General features: G+C 37.8%; 1 protein-coding gene across 1 annotated transcript in view; it reads left to right on the forward strand.

Moving 5' to 3' along the window:
* Window positions 1-7,288: 7,288 nt before the first annotated feature.
* Sox102F (transcription factor Sox102F) overlaps window positions 7,289-16,926 on the forward strand; it is a 42,798-nt gene continuing 33,160 nt past the window's right edge. The window contains exon 1 of the mRNA XM_011300575.1: window positions 7,289-7,577. Within this exon, the coding sequence (XP_011298877.1) occupies window positions 7,561-7,577 (17 nt within the window). The 5' untranslated portion in view covers window positions 7,289-7,560. The remainder of the gene's footprint in view (window positions 7,578-16,926) is intronic.

The following is a 16,926-nucleotide window of genomic DNA, read 5'->3' on the forward strand; positions in this document are numbered from 1 at the left end:
TTTCACAAGTCATTTGAAATTTATGAAAAATCACTGCCGTTCTCCGGAATATTTACTGCGCAGAGCAACAAAAATTACTGGATTGATCCTCAATTTTCTCCGAAGTTCATTACTTTTTCAGTGACAGAGCTGGGAAATTTTACTGGACTGAACCGTAATATTTAAGGTTAGGTCGCAATGCGCCACGCTTACTGCGCAGTCCGGTAATTTTTCAAGCGGTTCTGGTACGGATTTTTCATACAAATTTCTCTCCGTGTACCGTTTACTCTGACCTTCGGTAATCGTGCGGTGTGCTGAGAATTTCAAAATTCATCGAAAAATTGTACAGATTTTTTTTTAACGAACGGCTCTTTTCGATTTGCTTTTCATTTTTCTATTTCATAAATCTCCATTTTTGTTCTGCCGTGCTATATATATATAACAATCCCTCAAATTCGCTTCCGAGGATTATATAATTTATAATAATACATAATAGTATAAAATAAATAACTATATGATAGGGGAGACCCGGGCAAAATGGAAAATAGATACTTGCGGAAAATCGTTTTTAACTCATTCCCAGTCATTTGTCTTTTTTTCCCGCCAAAAAATGTTGGAAACAGTGTAATGGTGTCTCCGTGTTTTTTACGAATTTAAATCTTGTTTTCTTATTTTTTTAATTTTTCAATCTAACTCAAATCACTCATTTCCTGATTTTTATCCTAAAATTCCTAATATAGGAATTCAACATTTATCAGTCAAGTGTAATAAAATTGATCTATACAATAATTAAATTCCTAAAAAATTGTACGTATCTCACCCAAAAATTTTTTTGTTACTAAAGCAATGACTTAATTCATAAATAATTGTTCAAATGACGCTGGATGCCCCAGAGAATATCTTAAAGCAATCTTTTTACATTTAGACACAATATCATTTACTTGGCATCATAATTTTTTTTCCTCGGTGAAGGGCTTGAGAGTGAATGGAGAATGTGAAGTGTCGGACGGGCTGCTGACTCGTTTCACTTGGGCACGGGTCCTCGTTTAAATGGCTGAGGGGTTAACATTGCCTTTTTTAGGGAAAATCTCGGTCTCAGAATGATCCCAGGATAAGATACAATCTTATATCTCCATTACACTTTTTCCCCTGACATTTTTTTAATCCGCACTTGGGCGCAATTGTGACGCAAGGCGTCTCGCAAAAAAATCATTGGATTCACCTGCACTTCCCATCGATAAAATAATAAATCAACGAGATGATGCGCCTCCTATGCTGATTAGATCGCTCAGAGGGTATCATTAGGCTCATAAATACTGTGATAGATCAGACAGTCGGGTGTGACAGCGGTAACAGGTTTTCTTGTTTGAAAAAATTGTCGTCCGCAATTTTCATGTTTATGGAGAGATATTTTTTACAGAATTGTGTGTGAAAAGTCGGGGAAAATTATTCAGTAAATGGGTATCGAGATGTGTTGTTGAGATATGGTAATTATTTGAGAAATTGTGGGGAAAATTCTGTTAGGATTGAGACGTTCAGAATAGTTTCATTTTCTGATGCGTAATAAATTTATAACATTTTTTCAAATAAAGCTTACGAAATAGTAAATGTCTGGGCGTTATTTATTCATAAACAATTAAATATTTAAGAATATAATTTTCTTTGAACAGCATCAATTTTTTCATATTACTAATAAATTAATTTTCCCTCTTAAACAATATTTTACGTGAAATTAATTTGTTTATATTGAGCATTATAAATCTGTTTGAAAAAAGACAATTTAAGTAACATGACAATAGTATTTCTCATTTTTTATTTATAATAGATTTATTTACATTTTTCAAAATAGAATATGGGGATAATTAAATATTTATTAAACCATAATTTTTATTGAACAACAAGTTGTTGATAAATAATTAGCAATCAATCAATTTCTTCTGGAATAACTGCATTTCTAGACTCGTAATAAAATTGTTAATAAAATATTTAAAATAAATAAAAATGTCGAACAACAAGAAACGAACAATAAAAAAAAGACCATTGGCTTTCAATTAATAAATTCGTTAATAAAAAATGTTAAAAAGAATACGTGACAAAAATATTCTCATTTTTTTATTTATAATACATTTATTGACATTTTTCGAAATAGAACCCGCGAAAATTTGAATATTCAATACCATAATTGTCATTGAACATCAATTTTTTCATAAATAAAATAAAATTGTTTATATGGAAATTAATAAAAATATCCAAAAACAAGAAACGAAGGATAAAAAAAAGATAATTGGCTTGTAATTAACGAATTGATTAATTAAAAATGTATATGAAGACCAAGTCTCGATATTTTGAAGCGGATCATAATGGAAATAATAATTCCACTGATAATAATAATAATCGATGTGTATTTCGCCATATAAATTAAGTCATAAAGACTTACAACCGGCTGCGTTGGAAGAATTACACGCGAATACTTGAGAAACACGCGAGTAAATCATGTAAGAAACCAGAGGGAGAGAAACAAGACCAGAATCTCCTGAAATCGAGGGAATAAAAAAAAAAGCGAGTGAAACTGAAAAATTCCGGCATCTAATTGGATGACTGTTTATTTCCACTTGGAGACAGTGTCACCTCGGTCTCCACGTTTATACAATCGTCAACCGAATTAATTCAATCACGTATAGGTTATACCAGTTTTCCAACAGTTTTTACACCGATTTTCATTTTATTTATGTTCTACTCTCTGACACTGTTGTAGAACTAGAACTGTTGGGAGGAAAGACGTGGGGGCAATTGGACAAAAAGCAGACGGCGCTATTACAGACACATCGATGATAAGTTGAAGAAAACATCAAACATTTACCGAAGGTTCATGTTAATGGATTATCGCATATTTTTGTAATTCGGACCTCGGGGGAATATTATGGAAATTATATTGCGTTGCAATCGTTTTCATTCAGATAATCGACATTCTCTGATAATTCCAGACTGATCTATAATATCTTAAGTGTTTGATTTATGAGAATCTTAGTTAACATTAATTGTTGATATTTTAACGAATCCCCAATTTCCCAATTGCATTCTCTATTTTTTTTTCTCTTTAAACCTCTCCTCTGGATTTGATTCATTTTATTTGAATTTTCATGCACTCATTGATGTCCTATATTTCCTATATTATTCTAGTTTTAAATGAAAGATAATTGTGATAGACCCAGGGTTCGTTGATAGGGATAGATCACTTGTAGATAATTAGAAATGAATATCTCTCAGGGAGAATCAACTCCTTTAGCAATTAAACGATTTATTTAAATAAATGAAATCTTTGTCTGCTCCTGTATGTTGCTTTGAAGTTAAAACAGTGTCTTAAATTCAGGTTCGAAAGGTTGTAGTCTAGATTTAGATCTCAAATCCGCTGTGATTTCAGGTACCGCGTGGCATTGAAATTGTACATAAGCGTTCGAAGATAACGACTGAAATTTGAAGTGTCTTAAGTGTCTTTAAAAATAAAATAAAAATCAGGCACCCGTGGGACACCCGGGAGGTTGAAAAAAAAGAACAGCTTGGGAAGACACTTCATATTAATTGAAGACTTACTTATATTTTAATCATTTTCCAATTGCAATTATCATGTCTTAATATTAATTTTGTTGTCAATTTTTTTAAGCTGTAAAACACTCAACGTCTTAAATTCAGGTCCATGTCATTTTAGCGAAAATTAGTGTCTTCAAGTCGTTTTAATTTCCGACATCCAGCAAGTCCTGAATTATCTACCCACTTCGAAACACAGTGCCTGAAATTTGAGTCTTAAAAATCAGGTACCCCGTGCCTGAATAAAAATTGACGTCATCTCTGAATTTCTATAATACCACGAAATCCGTCGAAGTTAAAATCCCACGAACCGACGTCTTAAATTCAGGTCCACAAATACTCCCCCCAAAAATCTCTCAATTCACCTATTTTTGTATCAACACCTAACCAAAACGCATCTCCATCTATCAAATTCACCGCGAAAATTCCTCATTCAATCCAAATATTATTTCGCCTCCGTGTGTATTGAGGCCTCGAAGGCCGTTGAAATCGACCGACACTCAAACACATCAAATTACATTCTGGACAAATCCTATTCCCTCGAAATAACACGTCCACTGGAAGCAGGTGCGCATGGAGCCATCTACCATATTTTAAATGTTGCCCAATTTTCAGTGTTTATTTTCACTCGAATATTAATTTCGATAAAGAGCATCACAAAGAGGGGTTTCAAAATTGTAAAGATAGAGTCTGGAAGACTCGTTGGGCGAGTGGGTGGTTGGGTGAAATGGAAAGGGGGTCGTGAGGGGGAGTGGAGGGGGGAGGGGGGCACAAGGAAGGTTTACGGAAGACATGAAAGGGATGCGCAGAGTCGCCATTCTCGTCCGTTTCTCTTAACTCTGACAGTATATCAAAGGGGGGGAATAGGGTGGAAAAGGGGGTGGTGGGGGCGAAGGGGTTGGATGGGGGCGGGTGGTGGTTTCCAACACAGTATTCCTGCACTTTGTGTATGTACCAGAGACAAGGTAGCGCATAAACTAGGTGGATAGACAGTACCCGGTGCTCTCTCATTTTCTCATTTCTGTAATATAGGTATAGAAAATCCTTGGCTGCTCTCTTTATAGTCTGTAGGAACAGTCGGCACCGACTGACGTCAAAAGCACCTGGAGAAAAAGAAAAATCTATCGTGTGCCAACACACGCGTAATTCCATGTATTCTCGGGATGTGGAAATTCTACTGGATAAAATTGAGTGTCATTAATATCAGTTGGCATTATGGAATTAAAAAACGGGGGGGAATTTTTATGGTACATTGGCCGTTAGCATCATTTGTTAGGGTGTATTTTTGCATTGGCAGAGATTCAATGATATTTTTGGGGGGAGGGGATTTAGGGTGAGGTAGGGGGGGATTGTTGTCATGGAGGATTGGAAAACTTGGAGTTAAGATGAGATAAATCGAGGGATGCCGCTTCTTTGGAGACTGGGACTAGACCAAGAGTTTACATCGAATCTTAAAGAATTTTCGTTAAGAATTTTGCGCAAGTCATGTCTCGTTCTGGTCTCGTGTGAAGTCTTAGTGGGGCTGTTTGAAATCTGGAACGGTCGATTTCATGGGGATTTTGGGTGAGATGAGTGTCTTGAGGCGTTTGCGCATGGAATATTGAGGTACGTATACCTGCGCGTAACCAGTTGTTCCGCGAGGGCACAGAGGCCCGGAGCACCAGCCAGTTGGAGGAGAACAGGGGTGTGGGCGGAGGAGAGGCCGATAACAATGAGCATTGTGATTTGCGCGGGAGGTGGCTTGAAGCCTTATTGGTTGGGCGGACGGTTATTCATCCTCCCACCCTTGGGCGGTAACTATTGGATCCGGCGGTTGTGAAGCGCAAGCGGGGGTTGCCCCGCGTTTAGTCGTCACCGTCCTGCTTATATGAGACAATAGGTACACAATGCGCAGTCACCAATTGATTTATTTATTTGTTTTAATCTTTATTTTACATCGCCTCGGCCCGGTTAGGGTATAAACAATGATTGATCAACGATTGACTTTAAAGATGGTTAGGTCTCACCCTATACCGCCCCGACCGAGACTTGAACTCGCAATCTGTCGCATGTGAGGCAACAATCTTATCCACTGAGCCAATTCATCGGGGGTTGTGGTTAGAGGAATAATCACGATTGATCAAGATTTAAAGATGGTTAGATCTCACCATCCGCCCCGGTTGAGACTTGAACTCGCAATCTGTCATATATGAGACAATGAACTTATCCACTGCGCCAAGTCATCGCCGGTTGTGAGTGGAATGGATTACATCGGACAATAGGTGCACGGTGCGCAGTCATCATTTGATTCATTTATTTATTTTGTTTATGGTTATTTTACATCGTCTTGACCCGTCTGGGGAATAATCACGATTGATCAAGACTTTAAAAATGGTTAGATCTCACTATCCGCCCGGCCGAGACTTGAACTCACAACCTGTCGCATGTGAGGCAACGAACTTATCTACTTCCCCAAACCACAGGGGGTCACCAATAGAATGGATTTGACCGAGATTCAATCATGCCATAAATCCATTTCATGTTTCTAATATTCAATTTCTCTTCCAATCTTTTACATTTTTTTTTACGATTATGCCGTTTCGAGCCGAAAAGAAAAACAAAGTCAATCCGAAAAAGGTAAACGAAAGACTATTTACCCCGACATCGCAACAAAACCAATAAGTCCACGACAAAAATTTTCATATTTTCCTGCAAACAATGCCAAATAAACAAACGAATGGAACGCGTTCCCCTAAATTCCTCCCTGCCCACTACAATTCGACAGAATTCCCTCCGCGCATTACCCCCTCCCTCTCGTGGGAAAAATCCCAACAATCCGGAAGAGAACACATGAATTAAAAAAGAAAAACGAAAGAATAAAAAATGCCAATGGCTTGGTGCAAAAAGCTCACTAGAAAAATCGAGAATCACTAGTATCTTGACTATAGGTTGCCCCCGGCAATAAAGAAACAAGAGGGGCACCAGGGGTGGGGATAGACTACACACATACGGCGTGGGTGCTGGGCAAAAGTAGGCGGTAACTGCGGTGTTGCGCGCGGAGAAGGGCGTGGTAAACGTTCGGCGCGGCAGTTTTCTCGTGCCGTTGTCAGTCGGTTGTCGCTAGTCGGCTTTTGTCCGGGTAGAGGGACCCCTCTAGAGTGAGTGAGAACTTGACTGGCACGAGTAAAAGGAGGTGGTGAGGAGGGAGCTGTGCGGGGTTGGTGGGGGGGAGGGTTGGGGGGGGGGAGAGTACAGAAGTCCTATTGTTGGGTGGGGATAAAACGGAGAAGTCGCGTGGCTGTTGGGGACTCGTCCCCGGAGTTGTTCGTACTTATGGTGGAGTAACAAGGACAAAATATATTGGTTATGAACGGGGGTGTGCGGCGCCCGACGATGTGCGCCGGTGAGAGCCAGCGCCCGCGCCTAAACTCTCACCGTCCCGCGGACCCTCGGCCGCCTTCAGTCAGTCGACGCTCCGCACGCCGTCATTATTTCTCCGTCTCCGGTATATCCGAGTTTTTCCGCGTTTAGCTCGGTATCACATAAACGTTTGCATTCTTCACAACGGACCTATTGTTGCTTGTGGATTGTCCACGTGCCGCATCCGGAGGACAAAAAAAAAAGAACGCGTTTGACGTGTTGACGAGTTAGTGCGTCCCAACAGGTATTTGTGCGGTCCGGCCTGGAGGCATCCTCCCCTTACCCACCCCCCCTATCCACCACCCCCGCCCCCACTATTCCGCACTCATGCAGTTGGTGGACAAGTGAATTATTGTATTGTCGTGGTGACAGCACGATTATTCGGAATTAAGGCGTCCAGGTTTTTGTCGATAATCGGTGGACTGGTGAATGACGCATATCAAATCATTGGGATAAACTGAGTGACGGTATCTGTGTTGAATTTGGTGTGAGGTGTGCTGATTTTTTTTTTTTTTTTTTCGGTTTTTTGGGGGTAATTGGGGTTTAGTGATTTGAGATTTTAATGAGCACGGCCGCTTCTGCGGCGGGCAGGATGATATGAGCACGATTGGCAGGTGAGTCTGTGAAGTAATCGAGTAGAAAGAGTTGGTACTGGTTATCGGATTGAAATCGATCGATATCGAGTGATTGTGGGGGATAATTACATGGATTGGTGCGTCATTTGTTGGGGGAGGGAGCGATGATGTGGTTGGGGGGAGTTTTTTTTGAGCGGTCCGAGGGGCGAAGGGATTGACCCACTGACCCGAGTCTTTTCTACCCTTTCGTGGTATCTCGTTTTATTAATAATTCAGTGGAGGGGCGCGGTGAAAAATTGAGGGATAAATCGCGGTGTCGCCGGGTGAAATTATGTTTTCATTGTTTTCGGAGGGAAAACTTGATGATCTCTTTTAACTCCGGGATTGCAGGGCAAGTCAGTAATAAAGTTATTCTTCTCAACGGACAATATTCTCGAAGAGAAAAAAGTGGAATTTCCAATTTTACAAATTATGCAGTGAATTTTTTATTCGATCTTGTTGATTTTCACGCCGAAAAATTCATCCGTAATCATTGAAAAATGCAGAACCACTGATTATGTAGATTTTGCAAGGAATTATATTCCAATGACAAGATTTAAAATTGATGAGAGGAAGAACGCAGGATTTAGGGTGATTCCCGGATTTAATTTTCACACGTAATTAATCAATTAATAAAAAGATTCCTCCAGACGGAAAATATGTTTCGGGTTGTGACCAAGTTTCGCCGAAGTACTTCCGGTACTTTTGGATATCCAATTTTGCGAATGACTTTCCCAAATTTTCTCCAATTTCTGTGGATTTTCTTCTAGAAAAATTCACACAAAATCCTCAAAAAATATCTTCTGTTTTTTCTGAAAAAAAGATTCATATAGATTAATTCCGTGATATCCTTCCCTGATTTCATTTCTATGATTAATCGATTGCTAGATTTTTCCTTCCGAAATTTTTCCAAAACGCAATTTTGAAATTTCCAAAAGATTTTTCATTCAAAAAGACTCACCGAAAGGTATCGCAAAATGCCGGCCTTCCTCTCATTCTTCCAGACAAATTGATTATATAAATTTTCTATCTAATTTCATCTTCCGTTTCCACCTCCACAACTCATCAATCAATTAATATAATTATTCCTCCAAGGGCATAAAATTCTCGAAATTTCGGCAAAACGTACCCTGAAAGTTACCAAAACCTATTTCCCCTACAAAATTCCCCAGAAATTTAAAAACCGTCGTTCTTCCCGTCATTTTTCCAGAAAATTTGATTATCTGGATTTATTAGAGAGAATTACATTCCACTGACCAGATTTCCATAAAACCCAGTGAAAGTTGAAGACAAATTGATAAATGCCAGCGATGATCGTTGAATCCAAGGAATCCGGCCTCCTCTCCGGATTTTTGTGCCCATTATTTATTATCAAAAATTCGGTAATCCACAGCGGATATGATTCACCTCGAGGTGCAGATGACGATACAATGATCGTATTCACGAGAAATGCGGCAAATTTTGGAGTACGAACCGACGGTATTGGTCTCCGGGATGAAACGATTACGCGTCTGACACTGTTTCAGCGTTTGTTTTAAGGCTGAGAGGGGAAGAGTGACTGTTGTTTTAAAATAGTCGGGATAAATCGTAAAAAAGAATAATGACCGGAGACTGAGGAGGAGAATGACAGAGGCTGCAACCCTCGGGCTTTTGATACGTGCGACCTACTCTTTCTTCATTAAAAATGAAATTGTTTGTCTCCGTTGGTTATTTTATTCTTGGGTTTATATATATATTTATTTTTATTTTTTACCCTCTGTTTCGGGTTTGAGAATGTGGGGAAGCCAGTCGTTAAATTCCGACGAGTGGTTCGATCGTATAAATCGCCGGTGGGATACGAAGTGCTCTGGAGATTGATAACTCGCGCCACATGTTTTGTAAATCTTTGGGGTGACGCAACTTCGTGCGGGGGTGATTCCATTTTGCATGTTTTTTTTCTTTTATATTTGGTTTCGGAATTTTTTTTGGATTGTGCATTGTTTTTGGGATTTACACCGCGAAGAACTCGTCGGAGGATTTTTTACGAAAAATCTAGTTACGAATTCAGGGGCGAGAGTACGATTGGGGCATTTTTTTTAGGCCAGTTTTCAGCTGATAGCTAGGAATTGGAGGGATATAGCGGATTTTGCGTAAGAACATTTTTTAAAGAGAATAATTTCAGCTACAAAAAAGGTATCTATGAAAATATTAGTATTTTCTTTCGGTTTTGAGAAATCGGCTAAAAACTTTCCGCGAAATAAATGCACTTGTCAGAGTTTACCATTTTGCAACAGATTTTAAAAACGGAATTTTATATTGTATTTTTTAATGGAAAATTCAGTTTTTTTAGGCGTTTCGTGACAGGGAATTCGGAAATTTAAATTGTTGTAATGTGTCTGATGAATTGATAAGGAAAAATAGAATACTGAGAACTTATAATTTCAAATTATCGAATTTATTGGTTGAAAGATGTTTTGGCGATTATAAATAGGCACGAATTAATTATAATTACTGAGAAATTACTTGCGGATGATTGATGTTTCAAAAATATGAAAATAAAAAAAAATGATCCAATAAACAAAAAATAATTCAATAAAACAAATAATCCCTCGAGTTTTAGAATCTAAAATCAAATTTGTTGTTTTAAAAATGAAAAAAAAAATTGATATTTATTTAAATCTTCCAGAACACAAATGCAATAGATTTTTCATCTTCAAAGAAAATTCCGATTTTCCCCAATTACAACCGCAGTTTTTCCACTTGTATTATTTGTTTTTAATAATATTTCCGGACAATCTCAAACTAAAAATGATTAAATAAATTTTTGCTAAACATTCACGAAAAATTCCGGACATCGCCGTAACTCCGAACCGAAATACGATATTCTCCGGAGCCATTACAAATTCCCCCGTAGCGACAAATAATTTTGGCGGGAATATTCAAAAAAAAAAATTAGAATATCCCCACATGAATTGTCTGTAATCTCGATTGATTAAAAAATATTTATAAAATCGTCTAATGTTCGCAGAACGCCTTATTTCCATCGACAAGAGCAGCTCTAATCGCAAAATTTCACCTCATGTGTGAATAACGATAATTATCCGTCCCTCAATAGGAAATAATTTCGTCTCAAAATTCACGGATAATTACCCTTTGTCCCGTGTAGATTTCGTGGTCCGTGGATGAATAATAGTGGCAGTAAAGCTGTTCGGCAGCCACCATGTGCAACATCAAGTGACTCAAACACACTAAAAACTAACAGTGTGTTGCATACAACGTCAGAGCAAATCATCGTTTCTCTCATTATGCCAGAGAATACGTTTCCGTCGGTCCCTATTCCTCGCTCGTAAATACACCGACCTGTCACTTTTAAATAATTCAATTGTACATCAAGATGAAAAAAAAAAGAAGCAAAATGAAAACAAAAATCATTGTATTACCACTTGACTAAAAAATCCATTCTTTGTCAGTCTCCATGATAGCACAAGACTGATTTGAAAATTACAACAGGGACAAGGCGAGGATTGCTTGACATTATTCTTTTGACAGGAAGCAATCAAACAACAATGACATCGTCTATGTTTGAAGTTACATAAACTACTTTGTGCAATTGTACAATAACATGCGCCATTGTTTCTCAATTTACTTCTCTGGGTATACGTGTATGTATTAGTTCACGTATTGTTTGGATCCGAAAGTCATTAATTTATTGAGAGATTGATTATTCGTCAGTCGTTAAATAACTCTCTATGATTTTCACCTTCAATTATCGATATCTCGCGACTCAACGACGCAATTCCGATGAGGGAGAAGTCGTTTTAAAAGCGGGAAAAAATACTTGAAAATGAAGTTTGAATCGGGAATTTCGACTCAGCCGTTCTTCAGATATCTCCAATGAAATGCGACGTTTCTGCTACTGCGTCCGGAAAAATCGATTCCCATTCTCGTAAATACTGAAATAAACATACTATCTGCGTTATCAATTTTTATTGTTTTATTTGACTCGCGGAGTGGAACGATTAGACGTAATTTTTATTGAACTATCATTTCTGAAATAATAAAATTTTGACCCCAGTCTCTCGACGCACAACACAGACGATTTTTTACAGTTCATTGAATCCATAAACTCGTTACCGAGTTTATCCTCAGAGAATAGTTAACTCTGACGTCTCCCAATGGTTTTAATTCACCGATAATAAAAATAACCGATCAAGTGCATCGTTTTATCTAATTACATGACTGCCAATGAATCAACTGTAATTTATTCAATTCAGATTTGCGGGTGGAAAAAGAGATAATAAGACGATCAAGTCAATGAAATTGAAAAAACACCGGGTATACTGTCGCTAACGTGATAAAGACAGTCACTATTCACCTATAAATTTTGCATAATAGGGTATTTTGCCGGGATAAGTTGAGAATATTATCCGTATTAAGAGACGAGAGTAAAAAATGGAGGGGAAAAAAAAAATAAAGAGATCGTGGACGTTTGACCCTGAATCATTTTATTCTATTGAAGCACCCGGAGGTATTGCTGAGGCACGATGAAAAAATGTTTTATTCTCAGGGACTAATCCCTCGTTTACAATTTTCCACCGATCGAACAATTTTCCGCGAATTTTCACTGTCAAAATTCTGAAAATCGCAAAGAATTAATCAATTTTTTTTAATATTTGCATTGATTTCCATGTCATTTTTCGCGTAAGTCCAGGAACAGCTCCTCACACTGTTGAGGATAATTATATTTTCAATTGAAAGGCAATTAAAGCGGAGAAATCAGCAGCGAGGCGATAAAACGGTTCACGTCGATTTTCGCTGTTCACCGGTTTTCCGTAAATATCTCAGAGGCTAAGGCAGATATTGAAAAATCTGTTAAAACCATTTTTGTACAGCTAATCAAGAGCTACAATAAAGGTTTTAACAAAAATGTTGCTATCTGCCTTGCATTCAGAAATATTCCCCAAATAAATCACCACTGAAACAATAAAATGATTGAAGTCGATCGAATGTCGCTTCGTTTTTAAATAATATCTCAGAATCAACAGCAGATACAAAAATATCCATCATAACCTTTTTTCTGGAGCTACTCAAAATCTACAAAAGTAGTTTCTACAAAAATCCCGCCATCTCCCTCAGATTCTGAGATAACCGCAATTATCCGGCAATATTTCGTACCCAAATTTCACGGAGGCGCTTTGTTCTCGACTTATTCTCTGGAACGCACGTGGATGCCCCGAAAGTGCTCCTCTATCTGCCTCCAACACTCGTTTGAATAAAAAAAAGGTCAGAAAAATAGAAACAAGAGAGAGAGAAAAGTGAAAAAAAATGTACCAATGAAGGCACATGGTTCTGGTTCACTTTAACGCGTTCCAGATGCCGAGGGCTTTTGTTCCATTCTGAAACTCTTGTGTTTCAAACGTCTTGGAGAATATCGAAAATAAAGAAGCCCTAGGAGATGGTGAAAAACATCTTTAGACAAAGGCATTTCTGTCAAGTGGGTATTTTCACGGGAATGAAGTATTGGTGAATACGACACGACCGGACAATTATGTACGAGTAGTTCTGAGAGACCGAGAAAAGGAAGACGCCGACGTATATTGTGTACAGACGAGACTAGCCAAAGCAATTTGACACTGAACACATGGCCTTCCACTTCTTCTTAAAGCCACACTTGGACCAGAAGGCCCTCGCTTCCCTTTTTCCTGCCGTCTCCACCGCTTTTCGAATATATTCAAATAATCAGCGGCAATCATCCCCACACGGAGAGAAATATTCACTTATAATACCACGAGAACATCGAAATCATCGAATATTTCCCGATTGGCAGTGGTTTTTCTGCCTAGAAGGAAATTTCCGATTTTTTTCGAAGCTCCAGTCGCATTCGGGTGATTATTTATTTCGGTCAAATTTTTTTTTCAGCAAATTGAATTGCATCATGAGACGAAGTGTATATTTTAAAAATCAGAAGAGATATTTCAACTTGGAAATTAGATTTGGAGAGATGAGAAAAGATGTTGCACTCGATTAATAAGAATTAATTAATTAATTCAATCTGGCAATTTCCATCAGCGGTTAACACGATCGAACAGTTTTTTGTTTCATATATTTAAGCAAGAGACAGGGTATTCGAAAAATTATCAGTATAATACCGAGTAGCTTCGTCGAATCGCGCAATTCTATCGGCTGAAATGTGGGCGGAAGAAAAAGGTAATAAAAATTACGGAACAATTGACTTCATCCAGAAAAATGAAACAGTTTCCGGTAGTTTTAGAGGAATCGCAGAAAAATAAATCTAAACTGTTGCAATTTCTGCAATTTCAAATTTTTATGAACAATTTTTATGAAGCTAGTGTGTTATTTGTACCTTCTGTCCGTGGAATGGTAATTTTTACGTAACAGATCGAAAAAAACATGACTGAAAATCAAAATCTCAAAATTAAATAAGTTCTGAATTCAAATTAACCGCCTAAAACAACTGTGAACGGAATAATGCGGAATTATTGCGAATGACCTTCGAGATATCGATTAACCTGTCTTTTTTAGAAAATAATTTTTAATGGATTCTCGTCACTGTATATCCTCCAATTTTTAATTCATCTCGTAATTTTTCTTCTCGTAATTTTCAATTAAACAAAGTCCCCTTATAATAATTCTCATGTGCCCCTCAATTGGTGTCAGTAATGGGATTCCCCTCGTTGATTGATTCACAAATAATCAATTACTTCTATTAAATATCAGGTGCCTCTTAAGGTCACGTGACTGGGATTCGATTGAGCGATTGAAATTCTTGTGAATATTTAATGGGTTTTGAATATTTTTGTCAGAGTCCATTAGCGACTCGACTTGCACCTCGTTGGAGGTTATGATGAACGAGAGGTGATTTGAATTTTGGTCTCCCGAGTAATTTTTTTAGCCGGGGGAATAAAATGATGCATCGACTTTGGTCACGCTTACTTGTGCACGATTACAAGATATGAATTCCGATGTAGTGCCTTCTCAGGTAATTGAGGGCAATGATTAAGCGATGTGATTTCCCGGGGTGTGAATTAATACCGCTGGAGAATTTTTATTAATCGACTGGCTCGTTAGTAATCGTTGATACATTTATTCGGCTGAATTTGACTATGAAAAGTTGTTTGGACGTTCCGGACTATTGAGCATTAATCGTAATAGTATGTCTTGTAATAAATTGGCGCGAGTTGTTATATTATTGTAATGATATGGGACAGATAATTAATGAGAGATTATTGAGGTGGAGAGAGTGATGAACGGAATTCAGTAGTTGAGAGGCTAATCGAGATGCGACTAAACCACATTAGCCGAGGATTTATCGAATATCTCGGTGGGAAGAGGTTGAGAGATATTAATCTGTGTGGAATGATGGGTTATAAGTTGAATCGGGTCAGTGTCTCGGCAATAGTCAATCACCGTTGGCATATGTTATGAGGTTAGAAACGATATTGTTTCTAGGGTGAAGCTAGATCGGCTAGATGAGCCCCAGATAGCGAGATTCACCCCATTTCCACCACCTGCTAGATCAGCTGAATTAGAGACACTTGATGATGATCATTGCACCAGTGATCGCACCACCCTAAGACTTGACCGCCATTCTCGAGTATCTTAATTTAGGACACCATAAATTACTTCAATTCGGATACAACGATATTGTCGAATTGTAGCCAGAAGTGTCTTAATTCAAGACGCTACACCCCAAAAATACTGTTTCAAAGTCGACGTCGGCTTGAGTCTAGTCGATTATCAACTTGATTCAAGTCGAGGGACTCCAACTTTTCGCACTGATATAAGTCGAAGCATGATTCATCTCCAGAAGGAACCTGTCAAGTCAACAAATCAACTTGAATGAAGTTGAAAATGCCAATTGATTCAGAACTTTTTTGGATTTAGTTTCCGTAATGGAGCTGTCATATTAATTTATCCAGATTATCATAATCTCCTCGATTGACAGTCGATGATCACTGAGTAATAAATATTTCTAAAATCTACAACTGGAGGAAATTGAAAGATCAAAGCTAAGTGAATCGTAACCTAATTGTAACGATACTAGACAGATAATTAATTCGAAAGCAGTCGTATACAGAGTGAATGGAATTCATTCCATTACTTATCGAATATCTCGAAGGCAGGGAATTGAGATATTATCTACAGATAATTCTGTTTTACAACTCAAACGGGGTCAATGTCTCAGAAATAGAAGATAACCTCGAAACCAACACTTTTAACTGTCGAGTCAACGCCATGTTTTACCAAACACATTTTCAATTCCTGGTCATCACATCCTTTGTCTCGTCATATTGAAAATCATGAGGGAAAAAACATCGGCTTGTCATCTCGCCTCGCCATCTGTCGAGCTGCCAACGGCCAAGAATTCTGGCATGTAAACTCCGTGAAACCTGATATGCAACTTCTCGTCCTGGCCCCGAGTCATTCATCAGTCTCTGTCTTCCTGGGGGTTGTTTCATTTCCTCCTCCACTTTCCAGAGAGAACTCAATAAATCCGAGCGCAAGTGTCACCACCTCGTATTATTATCAATTTGTCGAGGTGAAAAGCCCAATTCACGCAGAAAAAATTGTCCTGAATCAAGTTGAATCAATGTTTTCAATTAAGTCTGACCCAATAATTACGAAAGTCCAATCTGATTCGTAGGCATTCACACCGATACATCGGTCTGATTTAAATCGATTTTTTCGTTTCGATTCTAGTTCATTTTGATTCATATTGAATCATTTGTTTAATCCAAATTCAATTTTTCAAGTCTGAGTCAAGTGAATCATCGAATAAAATGGAAAATAGATGAAATGATGGAAAGCGCGTCAAGTGAAGTTGAAATCAAGTTTTTGATTTAATATATTTGTATATTTTTCAATCAGTCGACTTGAATCAAGTACAAAATGGACTTGAATCATTACTTTTTCTAGGTTATAACCGACAAACGAGGAATAATAATCATAACTCCTGCAGGTCAATGCAGGTCCTGCAGGTCAAAAATATATTAATATATCAGGTATTGATATATTAATATATCTTTCCCTCATGAGACTTGAATCAAGTTCAAAATGGATTCGGATCAGTACTTGATTCTTCATTTCAACCGAAAAATATAAAATAATGGCCAAAACCCAATCAAGTCAAGTTGAAGTCAAGTCATTGACTCAATATATTGATATATTGATATATTCTTCCGCCATTGAACTTGAATCAAATTCAAAATGAATTCGAATCAGCACTTAATTCTTCATTTCAACCGAAAAATAGTAAATAATGGCCAAAACTTAATTAAGTCAAGTTGAAGTCAAGTTCTTGAGTCGATATATTGATATATTCATATATTCTTCCCTCATTGAACTTGAA

Source organism: Fopius arisanus, unplaced genomic scaffold (genome assembly GCF_000806365.1).
Source record: "Fopius arisanus strain USDA-PBARC FA_bdor unplaced genomic scaffold, ASM80636v1 scaffold00018, whole genome shotgun sequence".
Taxonomy (NCBI): domain Eukaryota; kingdom Metazoa; phylum Arthropoda; class Insecta; order Hymenoptera; family Braconidae; genus Fopius; species Fopius arisanus.